Raw genomic sequence first — 14,495 nt, 5'->3', positions numbered from 1 at the left:
TCTGACAAGCAAAGCCAGTGAGGAAGGCAGGTTCACTTTACAACTGTGTTCCTAACTTAACAACTGCAGGGATTCCCTTAAAATCGTGGCCAGGAAGGCCGTACAATGGGGCAAAACTCACTTAACGACAGTCTGCTTAGCAATCAATAGTTGCGGTCATAAGTCAAGGATTATCTGTACCATGACATGAGGCAGCCCTACAAGAGTTAAACCTGCAGTCTTTTCCAGCGTTACCATCTGCAGCTCCTTCTAGTGGAAATTAATGCCGGGAATCTCTTATCTGCAGAGCAAGTTCTCAATTACTAAATTGTTACTAAATGGGTCCTCTGTTAGGACACTCGGGGCAGCCCCCTCTCGACCAAAGCACGACTTCCTCCGTTTTGTTCTTCCCAACAAACCTAAGATGTTTAACAACACCTTGCTTTGAAATCCCCCCCCTTTTAAAAAGTCCTTGCTAAAATATCATCTTATTATTATTATTATTATTATGTTTTTACACATAAGGAAATCTGTCTTATGGCAGATGACAGAAATGGAGTCAGTCATACATAACAGGCATTCTGGAATCTCCATCAAGTCACGTGACTCTTTGGGTAGCATCAGTCCAAAACTACGCAAGAAGACAAAGTTGCCAAGAGCTGAGCCAAGGTTTAATGATTAGGGAAAGCACAGTAGTCTATAAATAAACTCAATTAAAGTGAAGTCACTCCCACTCCAAGTAAGAAGCTGGCTAGTTATATAGAAAGAATACACACAAAACAATTCTCTAGATTGCTATAATTAGACACCAGTTTATGGAAAACACAGAAACGTGTCACCTTGACTATGGGCAATAAAGCATCGCATATTGAGTAAAAGGATTGCAATTAATTAAACACGGCATAATAAAAATAAGCATTCCTGAAAGACAAAAATAAAATCTACTTCCCAATTGTTCAAACGTCAACATAGTGTGGGTAGATTTGCAGATAAACTGATGAGATCTGCCGGAGTTGCAAAAGTAAAGAGCTACTTTCCTTGTTACTTTTCTCTTCTTTTGGGGGAGAAAAACTGTAAATGCAGGAGGTTTATTGCATGACACTTTGTATGAATCTTTACTCAAAAATAAGTCAAACTATATTCTATTTTGAAGTTTTTAAGAAGAGATTGGGCCACCCTCTGTCTGGGATGAACTTACCATCAAGAAAATTGGTAGAGGATTTAAGCATGATTCTCCAGAATTAAAGGCATGTTTGAGCCAATTTCTGGTAGCTGAAGGCCGTATTTATTTTTAACTTACTTTAATTAATTGAATTTATACGGCCTCCCCTCTCATGAAAAGTGGCCCTGGATAGCGTACAGCAACCCAATAAACAGCATATACAAAAAAACTAATTAGTACTATTGTGTGACAATGATTTTAAAAGCATTAAAAACACCGAGCAACCTCAGGAAAACGAATCGAGTTCTTTTTATCAAATCCTCTCCAACGTTCCCCCCACCCCCCGGGAAATCAAGCCAAATTACGGAGGGCCACCTGGGATCTTTGTGGAAAACTATCAATGGGGAAAATCTCTGAGGGACCACAATGCGACTTCCTCTCCAAGGCGGAAAGGCTCATGGGCCTGAGAAAACGGACTTTGAGCAATTGGTGTACATTTCAGTCTTGCATCACCAGGGCTTCACCAGATTACCCACATGCATTCATACTGCAGGGTGAAGCAGAGGTTGGGACACAATGCGCTTTCCTGGCACGCATCCCGAGCCAAGCCGTTGAGGCTGTTGGCACAACTCAAGGCCAAGAATGCCAGAAGTGACAGGGGAGGGATATGGCAGTCCTCGGGCCTGGCTCACTGCTCTGCCAAGAGCAAAGAACGCAAAGCTGGAGAGGCAACTGGCATTGAGAAAAACACGCCGCACAGAACAACAGAATAGCAGAGTTGGAAGGGACCTTGGAGGTCTTCTAGTCCAACCCCCTGCTCATGCAGGAAGCCCTATCCCATTTCAGACAAATGGTAGTCCAATTTCTTCTTCAAAGTTTCCAGTGTTGGAGCATCTACAACTTCTGGAGGCAAGTTGTCCCACTGATGAATTGTTCTCACCGTCAAGGATTTTTTTCTCAGTTCTAGATTGATTCCCTCCTCGGTTACTTTCCGCCCATTGCTCCTTGTCCTGTCCTCGAGTGCTTTGGAGAACAGCTTGACCCCTCTTCTTTGTTGGCAGCCCCTGAGATATTGCTATGATGTCACCTCTAGTCCTTCTTTTCATTAAGCTAGACATACCCAACTCCAGCCACCGTTCTTTATATGGACAGAAATGAAAGCCTGTATCTAGGACAACCCTGCAGGATGCATTGTTCCAATCTGTTCTCAAAAAAAGACCACAACCTTCTAACCCCACCGATACCAAGAAGAGCCCACATTCGGCACAAATTATTCAAACTGCTTAAAAAGAAGGGAAGGAGTTTTTTTGGGAGAAGGACAAAGACACAGGCAAACCCCCAGAATCCTTCTGTAATTTGTGGCGGAATCAAGACAATTGTCCCAACAATGATTTTCTAAATGCTCCAAGCAGGGGCCTTTGGGGATGACCCCGATCCTAACTCTGCCAAACACAGGACTCTGGCTATGCTCCACATTCCGAGCTGATCTAAAGAGCTGTGAGCCACCTGGAACCGAGGAGCATTCCCCTAGACCAGAGGTCTCCAAACCCGCAACTTTTAAGACTTGGGGACTTCAACTCCCAGAATCCCCTAGCTACTGGGAAATTCTGGGGGGGTTGAAGTCCACGTGTCTTAAAGTTGCTGAGCTTGGAGATCCCTGCACGAGACCATCGAACGCAATCCATACCTGGCTGGCTGTGGTGATCGAGGCTTTGGCTTCTCTTTCTCTTTCTCGCGCTCTTTCTCCCGTTCCCGATCTCGGTCCCGGTGTGGGCGTTCCTTGTCATCTCGCTTGATGCGCTCCCTCTCCCTCTCCCACTCTTCTTTCCGTTTCTGGCGCTCCTTGTCCCGCTCCCGTTCCCTTTCACGCTCCCGCTCTCTCTGCCGCCTTTCTCGCTCCCGTTCCCGCTCCCTCTCTCGCTCCCGTTCCCGCTGCCGGTTCTCCCGGTCCCTCTCTCGCTCCCTTTCCTGGGGAAGGAAAGAAAGAATAAGCCAGGTTACAGGTTACCTTTGACCCACAGCAACTCTTGAATCATGTCACGCCAAGGAAAGTCTTCAGTTGGCTCAACAACACTTAATTGGCTTCATTCTCTGGATTTTTACTCCCAGAGGCCCACCATTAAACTAATAAAATTACAGGTTGCTCCTCACAGGGCTTTGTTCCAATCTCTATGTGTCTAAAAGCCACACTTCTTGTTTCTCAAAATTCCTGGAGCAATTTGAGACACACATGCAAAAAATGCTATCTAATGGATGGAGAGGCTGTGGCTACAACAGTTCATTTAGTGACCGTTTGAAGTTACAACAGCACTGAAAAAAGTGACTGATGACCGTTTTTCACACTTACAACCACTGCAGGATCCTCGTGGTCACCTGATCAAAATTCATACACTTGGCAACTGACTCATATTTATGACGGTCGCAGTGTCCCGGGGTCACCGGATCCCCTTTTGCGACCTACTGACAAGCGAAGTCGATGGGGAAGCCAGATTTATTTAACAACCGTGTTATTAACTTAACAACCGCAGTGATTCATTTTAAAATGTGGCAAGAAAAAAATCATACAATGGGACAAGGAAAGTCATACAGAGGGACCGAAATCTCCCATCTTGCTTAGCGACATAGGAATTTTGGGCTCAACTGTAACCGTAAGCCGAGGACTGCCGGTACCGCTACAGCCAAATGGGTTCTTAAGCTTGAGCCGCTTCAGAGCAAGCAGCTGTCCGAAGGAAGAGAGGAAACCCAGATTGGTGCAGCCGCTTACCTTGCTCAGCCTGTAATTGCGGTAGGGGTCAGGATCGGTGTACTGTACCCGGAAGTTCTCGTACTGTCCTCCCCGCCAGAAGCGTTCTATTTCATAATCGTAGTAGGGATCAGCATATGGATCGAGGCTGCAGGCCAATGGGAGGAACAGGAGTGGTTAATCCCATGTTGTTCTCATCAGTTATTGGCCGCGGGCTCATATTCAGCCATCCCCACTTGAAAGCCAGAAATATGTTTCCCAGGGGAGGCCCTTTTGCAATAACCATCCAAGCACAAAGAGCCACACAGCCCCTTCCAAAATTCCAGATTCAGGCAAATTGCATTAGTTTTTCAACGGCCGCCTTCCACAGCCTTTTGGGGTTCATTTTTGAAAAACAAGCCGGGGGGGGGGGGGGCAGAAATGGAAGAGAAAGCCCTGGTTAAGGAGGGAAGGCTTTAATGGGTCGGTAGACCATGCTTGGCTTATGTTAAGAAGGGTGCAGTTAGAGTCCTCTATTATTTTATCCATACTATTAGTTCTGACTCCCTTTCTCGGGGAAAAAAATTAATTAAGAGCAGAGTGCTCAGCACGTGATTAGTTACTTAATTAGTAAAGCAACAATTAGCCCAAGCAAATACTTGAACAGAAGCCTTTCTGGATTATTCCGGAAGTCAGCATAGTGATAACTTTCTATGAAAAATGCTCATCATAACCAGTGACTGAGCCACATGGAAATAACAACAAATGGCCCCTGACAAATGGATTTTGGAATAGGCTTTGGAAAGTGTAGGGTTGCTATTCTGCTCGCTCTCCTTCCTTCTGGGATGTCTTCAGGAAATGCCACCCATTGTTTGAACTCCTAGATGTACGTAATTATTTAGAAGTCTTCCTATTGCTGTAAATGTTGCCAAGTGGTTGCCAACACATGGCAACCTCCAAACAGACAGGCATGCCAGCACAAAAGGGCCAGATGGAAACAAAGAACTCTGCAAACACAGACGCTGAGCTAAGAATCCTGAAGAATCAAAATGAAAGTAACACTGGCCCAGTTATGAATGCAAGGGATTGCTTACCCATAATTAGCGTTCTCTTTGACGTCCGTGTCACTGGTAGTTTTGAGGAAACCGGTGGAGAAAAAACAGATTTATGAATCAATTAGCCATAATCACGTGTTAGTTACTCTCAAAGCAAACAGAAATTGTTTCAAAAATAGATTCTTAGGGAAGTGAAATGATGCAAACTGGGAAACATTTCCAACTGACCACACCATTTGAGATGTGACACCTTTAAAAAACTATGTTATTGTAATCTTTGAAGTAGCCTTTAGTCCAAAGCAGTAAAAATCAATAAATGCGTAGAATTTCATAATCTAACTTTTGAGAATCCAACAAATGAGCATAAAATGAAGCCCCTGAAAAATCCTGCACCTCAGTTTTAGAAACAGAGAAGTTCCCTCCAGAAAAAATATACCAATGAAACATTACCCACCCTAGAAAGTTTCCTATGTGGATCATTTGAAGAGGTTATCAATAATATTTCAAGAAATGTAAAGGTATGTTTTAGAAGAACAGCCAATTCAGAGTAATGTCCTGAAGTGGAAAAAACAAATATGGGCCCATGACTAGGGACCTTACTAGGCACAATGGCCAGAATACCTCTGACCTCCGCTCCTTTCGTATTAAGCTTAAGACCCACCTATTCCAAGTAGCTGGCCTGGCTCAACTTTGATCTAACCATATCGCTCCTGACGGGTTTTTAATTGGGTATTTTAATTATATTTAATTATTTAGGGGTTTTTTAATCACTGTATTCTAATTGTTTTTTATTCATCAGCCGACCTCCTCCTTGTGTATGTCTCGGTATATGTCTCTGTTATATGTTTGTTTTGTCCACATATTTATTTCATATGTTTCATTGTACGCCGCCCCGAGTCCTTCGGGAGAGGGTGCGGCTAAGAAATAAATATTTATTTATTTATTTATTTATTTAGAGTGCTTGCAAATCTGTTTAGTCAACTTGGCTGGGTCTTCAATTAATGATGACAACTTAAAAGAAAAGCTGTACCTTTGCAGAATTTATTTACTGTTATGCTTCTGATGCCAACTTCTGCATTTACATGTAATGCAACTAAGGATGTGAAGAAGAGCCACTGGCCCCATCATACCTAGCCTTAAAGGAGTTTCTTTGGCTCTATTCTCCTAGAGAGGGGCTTTGTGAAGGTGGTTTAAGTCAACTGGAGTGACCCCGAAAGGCTGAGAGGAGACCCCAGGTCAAAGGATCGATGATCCATACATACCAATCCACTCAAAGCTGCCAGAGACACTTAAACCTTCTCCAGAAAGCTCCAAGAAGGCCCTAAACCTTTTAAGGTTAGGTATGATGGACCAGGGGCCTCCGGCTTCTTGAATGGAAGGGCACGTCTTAAACCCAGCCACTGTATTGAAAGATCCCCCAAGAACTGCAAGGGGTGGTCGGAGCAAAACCTGCCCGTGGGAAGCAGGAGCGGGCTGCACCAGTACCCAACGTGTTCCACATAAAGCACCTGAAGCAGGCAGGCATGGGGACGGTTTTCAACAAGGCAGAAAACACAACGGTTGACGAAAGGCAGCACGTCTGCTTTGCATGCGCAATGTTGCCACCGGGATCCAAAGGGTCGCTTCGGATAGCGGGATGGGTGGTGCATAAATCTAATCAATGAATAAACGGCTATGCAGATGGTAGAAACACACCAGGCTAGAGGCACACTGGGTTGGGCCCTGCAAACAGTAGACAGCATGGGAGAACAGCGCAAAAGCCGGCTAACTGATCAGCCAACAGCGCCCTCTGATGGCTGGCAGTGGGACTGGGGAGGAAGGCACAGAAAGAGGCAGCATATGCCCCCACCCCCTACCTTGACTCGCGCACGTCCCGAGTGATGCGGTAGTTCCAGTCGCGTATGAATTCGTTTTCCTTGTCGAATTCCTGTTCATCTTCCCCAATTGTTACTGTAAACCGTTTTTCTTCAAAGTCGGGCTCTTGTTCTTTCCTTATGGTAGCCTTTTTCAGCACCTGGCCCCGGAGGGGTGGGGAGAATGGCAGGAGCGTGAGTTCCCCAGAGGGATGAGAACACTGGCACAGCAGAACTTCCCCAGAACTTCTGACACCTCCAGAAAAATCGGGGGAGGGGGGAGGGGGGAGCAACTCCAGAATTCCCAAGGGGCACATCCAGAATGCCGGCACACCCGGAAGTCCCTGGCTGGGAAAGTTGCTTTGTGTTTTGGAATAAGAGGGAATTTTCAGATTAGGATTCTGAACCACTGGCCCTTTTTTCAGAAGCACCAAGGCTGAACCTTACTTCTTTTATGTTAGAGGTGCACAGCACACCTGGAAATAAACATGCCCCCCTCCCCCAAACAGTTGACTTAAACAACTTTGAGGATGAATCTTGAGTACCATTCATTCAGCGCTGTTGCAACTTCAGTCACTGAATGGTAAGCGAGGACTTGTCAGCCCCTCCTCTCCCCTGTTCTGCGCCAGGAGCAAGAAGAGCCAGCTTACCTCCTTGGCGTGTCGGAGGCCCCGTTCCCAGGCACTTTCTGTTGGAGGGTCAGGAGGTGGGGGAGGGAAGATTTCATCCACACCGGGCCCTCCCTGTTAAGAAAGAGGGAAGGAAGATTCCAATGTTGTTCACTCGTCACAAAGCCATCTTTTTTACTCCAGAAAAGCTATCAGCTGCTAGGAGATTGGCCTCACTTGGCTCCTAGGTTGCCTGTAGGCAACTGCAGTGTTTTCCACACGTGCAGCCTGGCTCAGGTGGACTGGAGTCTTAGTCCAGAAGAGAAACTGTACAAACACGGAAGCATCCGGCTTGGCTTGCACAAGACTTCCAGCATCTCTGCTCTTGTAACATTAGACCCACAACGTTCCAACACAAGATCCCCAAATGCCCGCCAGGCTTATTACGTGGCCAGGTGGCTCTGCCATCTCCTCCTCCTCCTGCATGTCTTGTGCTCATTATCCATTGGAAACAAGGGGTGGTAGAAGAGGCATTTAGCAACCATCCAGGGGTGCTTGCTTTCCCCAAATCCTCCTACCACAGATAGGGTTACAGCATCCTCAAATTCAGGCAATAAACACTGATACAATACTGTACCCAAGGGTTGGCTGGCATCAGTGGGTGAGGACCAGGGCCAATAGGAGGGGCACCGTTAGAAGAGAAAGGAACTGGCTTGGTAATGAGAGAGTAGTTTCCTTTGTCATTCACACCAGGATGAATAAATCGGCAGTTTATGCCCCAAGTACAGTTCCCTATGGAGAAATAAGCAGAAGGGTTTTAAAAAAGGCCCAAACAAAACAAACTTCACATAAACCACAGGACGCCTGTCTGAGAAAGCCTGTCAACACAACACAACCCTTCTCTTGCCTCGTCCTGTTCTTCAACCACTGAGTTATGTGAAGGACATTCTGCTAGAGAATTATTTGGTTTATTTAAATAAATTGTATTCTGTGCTTCAAAGGTTCTCCTTGCGCTGCTTGCATAATGAAGTAAAACAACCAAAAAAAGACTACATACAAAAAAAATGAATCAAAATTTGAAACGGCAGCACAAATCGCATGAGAACCCCAAAACCACACTAAATATATATTTTTAAAATGGTTGCCACCTAAACAATCAACAAGGGCTGCAGGAGGCAATTGTGCTCAATTCATGTTGACCAACATAGTTGTGCAATGCTGATAACTAAACTAAGTTTCCATATGCTGAGACTGTGTCACTGGATGAGGCTTACTGTCTTTAAGCTCCCCCTTTGGGCTTCTTTAAAGCATTTGAATACTGAGAAGATTTTGGTGTAAGCATTTTGGTGTAAGGTGACCTCTGACAGCTAGAAACCATCTAAGGAACAAGGAGAAGCCACAGGATTCTGAAGAGCTGCTGTCCAAGAAACGGAGGTTCCTTGCTGTTGCTCAGGAGGAAGGGGCACGATTGGCTTTAATGTGTACCTTTCACAAAAAAACGGCAGGTAAGACGTGGCCTCATTTTCCTGTCATTGGGATCTTTCACCTCTCCCTCCTCCAGGTCATCATCCTGAAAGAGACAGAGAGAGACAGGAACTCAGAAAGCAGAAGCTGCAATGACAGCAAGTCTTCAGCCATGGGAACTGGAGCAACCCAAGAAGATGAGAAACCAGAGAAGGAAGGTGGATTCCCACAGCCCACGTGCTCCTCAACATGTGAATGGTTATAGGAGGACCCTCACATTTGGTCTCCCCAACCTCTTCCGATGCTCCTTGCTAGCATTCTCTTCGAATCCTCTATACGCTCAGGCTTTGGAAAGTGGTCAAGCAGAAAGTTGGCATTTTGGCTTCAAGGCCAACTTGGTTCTTCCTTTCAGAACTCTCCTCAGCCCAACCCCCGAGGAATACGCCTCTCTTGCTCTCATCCTGCAGGCTTAACTGCGATAACGTCAGCACCATCTACCCTTGGAAAGACTCGGTAGAGGATTCCATTCATCTTCAAAAAGATGAAGCAGATCTTGCAACATGGGGTAGGATAAGTAAGCATGGAACTGAAAGCTAGCGCTAAGAAAACGGAATGTTCTTTGCAACAACTTTCTAAATTAATATTGGAGGCCTCAGATAATGAAATGCTGATGCCATTTCTCCAGAACCTGTGCCAATCTAAGTATTTCGCCCCTGCAACAACGAAAGTCATGCTTTCCTTAAGCACTTTCAGAGGGAATTACACTGTAAGAAGAAACTTTCTGACTTCTGAACAAGCTGATATCTAACATGGATATTAATGATCATTTGGCAGTAAAAGCTGTGGTTTAGCGTTTCTTGGCCCTTTCAGCTCATCTGCACTTGGCCTCCTTTGTCACTTATTCCTCACAACAACAGGTCTCTCTCTCTTTTCTCACAATTGCTGCTTTGCAGCCTCACGTGTTATCTGGGTATCTATAGGCCTCTTAGGACCACCCCTTTCCAAGCCAGACCAAGGGCAAAACTTGCCAAGCTGAATGTGTATGAAATGACAGGTCGTTCCACTGCCATCAGGGGCTGAGCTTGGCCAGTGGAGTGATAGAAAATGGTGCCGAGATTCAGCAACTGCTCCCAGGATTCTGAAGGCAAATGTTGCTACATGCTGAAGAATTAGAGCAGCTTCCCAATTCTTGGCAATGGTCATACTGTGGAAAGACTGACAGTTGAAACCTATGCATTGGAAGGTGCCTGGTTTGAGAGTATTAACTTTGGCTCTGCTTGTTCTGAAGCATTTGGGATTTATAGCAACTAAAGGGCTTTTCTGAGAAATGAGGTCAATAACAGACCCCCCCCCCCAACAGCTTTTCATAACCCAAACCGATGAGCAACTTTTTGCAAGCCTGTCATTATTATGTTGCTGTTTCTTCTGAATAGTTAAAAGGTTTATAAGGTAAGTAAGGAAATGGCTAGATTAGAGGGACCCGGCAATGCTGAGCTTTTGGAATAAGCTGGTTTAATGAACGTGTAGACCCCATTTGAGAAAACAGCCCTTCATTGACCTTTCTGTACTACAAAGGGTTGTGGGAATCTGTTTTCTCCCAGGGACACTCTTGGTGGGGAGGAGGGGGACTGCAGAAGGGAGCTGAACTTACGTCAATCTCGCCATCATCAATTTCTCCATCTTCTTCCTTCTTCTTCTCCTTGGGCGGCTCCTGCCCTTCTTTCTCATTGTTGCTTTTGGGGGTAGGCTGTTTTTCATTTCCAGGAGGCTCATCTCCCTTTTCTTCCTCCTCTTCCTCCTCTTCCTCCCCCACAGCCTTGTCGGCCTCATCGTCTGCAGGAACAGTGCTGGGCTCCTCAGGAACCTCCTCATCATAGTCCAGTTCATGCTCATCCAGTTCCCGAATGACCGAGGAGGCTTCATCACCCAGGTCATTTGCCCCCTCTTTCATTTGCTCAACACGCAGGGAGGACTTGAGTGGTTGGCTTTGATCATTACGATCAGAGTCCGGAGACTTGGTTTCACTTAAACGCTCCTCTTCCTCTGAGGGAAGGCCTTCCTCCTCCCCATGGCTCAATGTTCTAGTTGCCCGAATTGTACCTTTTCCCAAGCAGGCACCCTGTCCTTCCTCCCCATCCTGCTCTGAACTACTCCCTTTCAAAATTTCATCATCAGAGGGCTGGTGGTCATCCTCCTCTTCGTCTTTCTCACTGGGAGAGCGGGGGTTTTGCTCAAGTGTTTCAGAAACATCCATCAGGACCCACTAGTCTGGAAGAGAGAAAAGGCTCAGGTTAAAAAAAGGACAAAAGTAGATTCATAACTGCTTCTTAACTACTAGAGATTGTTAAACTGTCACGTCAACATTTTTAGCTTGCAATGCACTTCACCCATCCCATATTTAAATGCTGGCTCATGAAAGTAAAAGAGCGTGAATGAGATTCTTAAAGAAGAGCTGTTTTGTAGCATCTAAAGGCCAAAGTAAACAAAAACATTCATTGACAAGATTTAAACTTGTTTATCAGAAGCTGTCTATTTCTGACCACAAATGAAGGAAGGTATCTATGAATTAAAGTGTCCAGTGGGAGACCGACGCTCTCCTCCCGCAGCCAAGTTAAGAATGCATCCCCTTCACCCTGTCAACACAAGCAGAGGATAATGGGATCCATGGTCCATTCTATGCCATCCAATGGAATATAACCCCACAGACCTTGGAAGAGACCCCAGTCCCAGCATCGCCCACCCCCAGCCCAGCCCAGCCCAGCCCAGAGAGGTGGTCCGTGGCCCCGCTGGCCAAAGATGATGGGAGGCGCAGGCCGAGAGGGCAGCCCCCGCCCGGGCAAAGGTCGTCCCTGGGCTGCTCCCAGCCCTCCCCGACCCTCGCCTTCGGGCGATCGGAGCCAGCCCCGAGCCCATCCGGCCTGGCGAGCTGCACACGATGGGAGTTGTAGTCCTGCGCCTGCGGAGGGGTGGTCTTGCGGCCCGCGGGTGCCCTCGAGGTCATCGCCTCCAGGCCCCTAAAGACCGCTCCGGGGGCGCCGGGTCGTGGAGGCCGCAGCCCGCTCGTTCGCCCGGGGCTCAGGAATCAGGCCGGGCCTCCCCGGAGGAGCAGCGGAGCGACAGGCAGCGACGCCCCCGGCGCCTTCCCCAAAGGCTCGATGCCGGCCCCGGTACCCCCGGCCCGTAAGCGAGGCCCGCCGCTCCTCACCTGGCCGAGCGGAAGGGGGTCAGGGGAGGGAGCGGGGAAGCGGCTCCGGGAAGCGGCGGGGCGCGCGACAAGGCCTCTACTGGCGGCAGAGCAGGGCGGCCATGGCGTGACGTCATGCACGCGCGACGCCGCCAGCGGCGGCGACGGCCTCCCACCTGCCCAGTGCGCCTGCGCGGTCCGGGCAGCGCGAGGCCAACGAGGAATGGGCGGGGCCGAGCCGCTTCAGGGAAAGTGACAGTCGAGCCTGGCCCGCCCTTTAGAAGCCCGGATTAGCCAATCGGGAGACGGAGGGAGGGAGGGAGGGAGGGAGAGCGCGCGCCTGCGTACTCCGGGCTCGCTGCCCGATTGTCGGAGAGACTGGAGACTTCGGCTCCTTGTCGGCTGGGAGGGATGGGCTTTGTAGTCCACCGGGTGTGGGGAACGATGGTTATACTGTTGCGACAGAGGTGGCGGCGCGGGCCGGAGGGTGGCCTCCAAGAGGTCGCCTGAGCATGTGCAGAGCGCCTGGTCCCTTCCCGGGCAGGAGCCGAGGTCCGGGGAGGTGGGGGGGACGCCCCGTTGCCCCGAAGCGCTCTCGCCCGTCAGGAAGGGGCGGGAGCCTCGGCGCCTTTTCAGCTACAGCTGCTCCGACCGGCCGTGGGACAACGAAGCCCATGCTCCGCAACCCGCTGGTTCCTGCAGAGGGCGGAATTAGCAATAAGAAGAGCCCTTAGACCAGCGGTCTTCAAACTTGGCAACTTTAAGGCTTGTGGACTTCAACTCCCAGCTGGCTGGAGAATTCTGGGAGTTGAAGTCCACAAGTCTTAAAGTTGCCAAGTTTGGGGATACTTGCCTTAGACTTATATACTGCTTCATAGGGCTTCCCAGCCCTTTCTAAGCGGTTTACAGAGTCAGCCTCTGGCCCCCAACAATCTGGGTCCTCATTTGACCCACCTCAGAAGGACGGAAGGCTGAGTGGACCTTGAGCCAGTGAGAATTGAACCCACCTGCAATTGAACTCGCCTGCAATACTGCATTCTAATTGGAAGGAAGGAAGGAAAATGGCAACAGCGCTTAGACAATGCTTCACATGCTTTTCAGCCCTCTCTAAGTGGTTCACAGAGTCAGCCTCTTGACCCCAACAATCTGGGTCCTCCTTTGATCCACGTCGGAAGGTTGGGAGGCTGAGTCAACCTTGGTATATTCCTGATCCAGAATCCGCTGCCCTTGGGATCTGCTCCAGGGCCAGAGCCGGGATCCCGGATTCACAAGTCCCGACCTGATTTCTTTAGTGGCCACAGCTGGAAGGTGAGGCATTTGCTGGGGGCCCGGAGAGTCTTTGCTCCCTGCTCCATGGGGCTCCTGGCGTCCTCCCCACTTGCCCTCCATGGGCCAAGCGGAGCCCTTTCCAGATGTGTGGGTTTCCCCCCTTCTCGCCCCACAGCGAGCCTGGCCAGAAGGAAGAATCAACACAGGACTGGCGAGTCCCACCATGAACACCTGCCTTTAAAAGATATTTAAAACCACACGGAACTTCATTCCAGCCTTTCTGATGTTCCTTCCTGAGCTGCTCTGCATATAAAGAAACTCCACAATCCGGCACTATTTGCTGGTGATGACATTCAACAGAAGAGGGAGCTCAGACCCAGCAGAGTTAATGCACACAAACCTTCCTCATTCTGGGCAATCCAATGGCAGAAATGTTTGCTGTAGAAAGACTCATAAAAGAAAGAACATTTCTAAAACTGAATAATTTGGCAGAAAAAAAAGAATTATAGGGGAGGAGTTGAATTAAAAGGTAATCGAAATGTAAATGTAAAGTCAAGATAAAAATAGATTAAAAATGATGTAACTGTTAAATATCGTGACACAAAGATTGTACCCAGATGACACACCGTAAGATTAATGATGTAAGAATGATAATGGAAAAATAAAATAAAAAACTTTTTTGGGGAAAAAAAGAAAACATTTCTTCTGTGGGGACAGAGGAGACCAGTTTGCTACAGAGATTCCTCTGGAAGAAGCATCAGCCATAAAAATCATGGCAGGGGCCTCAGTGCAGGCGTAGCCCAGTCTATATTCATTCCTAATCTGTTAGTTTTAATTCAGTTCTTTTTGTAAATCACTCAAGGCAGTGAACATACCTAATACTTCCTCCTCCTCCTCCTCCTCCTGTCTTCCCCACAAGAGCCCTGTGAGGTAGGTTGGGTTGAGGGAGAGGGACTGGCCCAAAGTCACCTAGCCAGGTTTCATGGCAAAGGCAAGACTAGAACTCACGGCTTCCTGGTGTCTTATCTTGGTGCCTCAACCACTAGGCCAGGCAACCACTTGCTGGCATTTGGCCCTCATTTCTTTAAGCACCTTGGGAGGTCAAACAAACACCTGGAGGTATGAGGGCAAGATCCCAAGCTTTGAATCTGCCACTTAGGGGTGTTTGTAACAAGTCACAAAGCCCATTTTCTGGAAAT

General features: G+C 47.9%; 1 protein-coding gene across 3 annotated transcripts in view; it reads right to left on the bottom strand.

The window, feature by feature from the left end:
- ZC3H18 (zinc finger CCCH-type containing 18) overlaps positions 1-12,169 on the bottom strand; it is a 29,399-nt gene extending 17,230 nt beyond the window's left edge. For all 3 annotated transcript variants that reach the window (XM_081962889.1, XM_081962890.1, XM_081962891.1), the window contains exons 1-9: positions 12,049-12,169; positions 10,495-11,111; positions 8,865-8,949; positions 8,017-8,171; positions 7,422-7,514; positions 6,775-6,932; positions 4,958-4,990; positions 3,906-4,032; positions 2,829-3,109 (exon numbers count right to left, since the gene is read on the bottom strand). In XM_081962889.1, coding sequence (XP_081819015.1) covers positions 2,829-3,109; positions 3,906-4,032; positions 4,958-4,990; positions 6,775-6,932; positions 7,422-7,514; positions 8,017-8,171; positions 8,865-8,949; positions 10,495-11,097 — 1,535 coding nt within the window. In that variant the 5' untranslated portion in view covers positions 11,098-11,111; positions 12,049-12,169. The remainder of the gene's footprint in view (positions 1-2,828; positions 3,110-3,905; positions 4,033-4,957; positions 4,991-6,774; positions 6,933-7,421; positions 7,515-8,016; positions 8,172-8,864; positions 8,950-10,494; positions 11,112-12,048) is intronic.
- Between the last annotated feature and the right edge of the window lie 2,326 nt (positions 12,170-14,495).

This window comes from Natrix helvetica, assembly GCF_964273705.1.
Source record: "Natrix helvetica genome assembly, chromosome: 10".
NCBI classification, from domain to species: Eukaryota; Metazoa; Chordata; class Lepidosauria; order Squamata; family Natricidae; genus Natrix; species Natrix helvetica.
The sequence above is the reverse complement of the archived record's forward strand: the minus strand, read 5'-3'. Positions and strand labels throughout refer to the sequence as shown.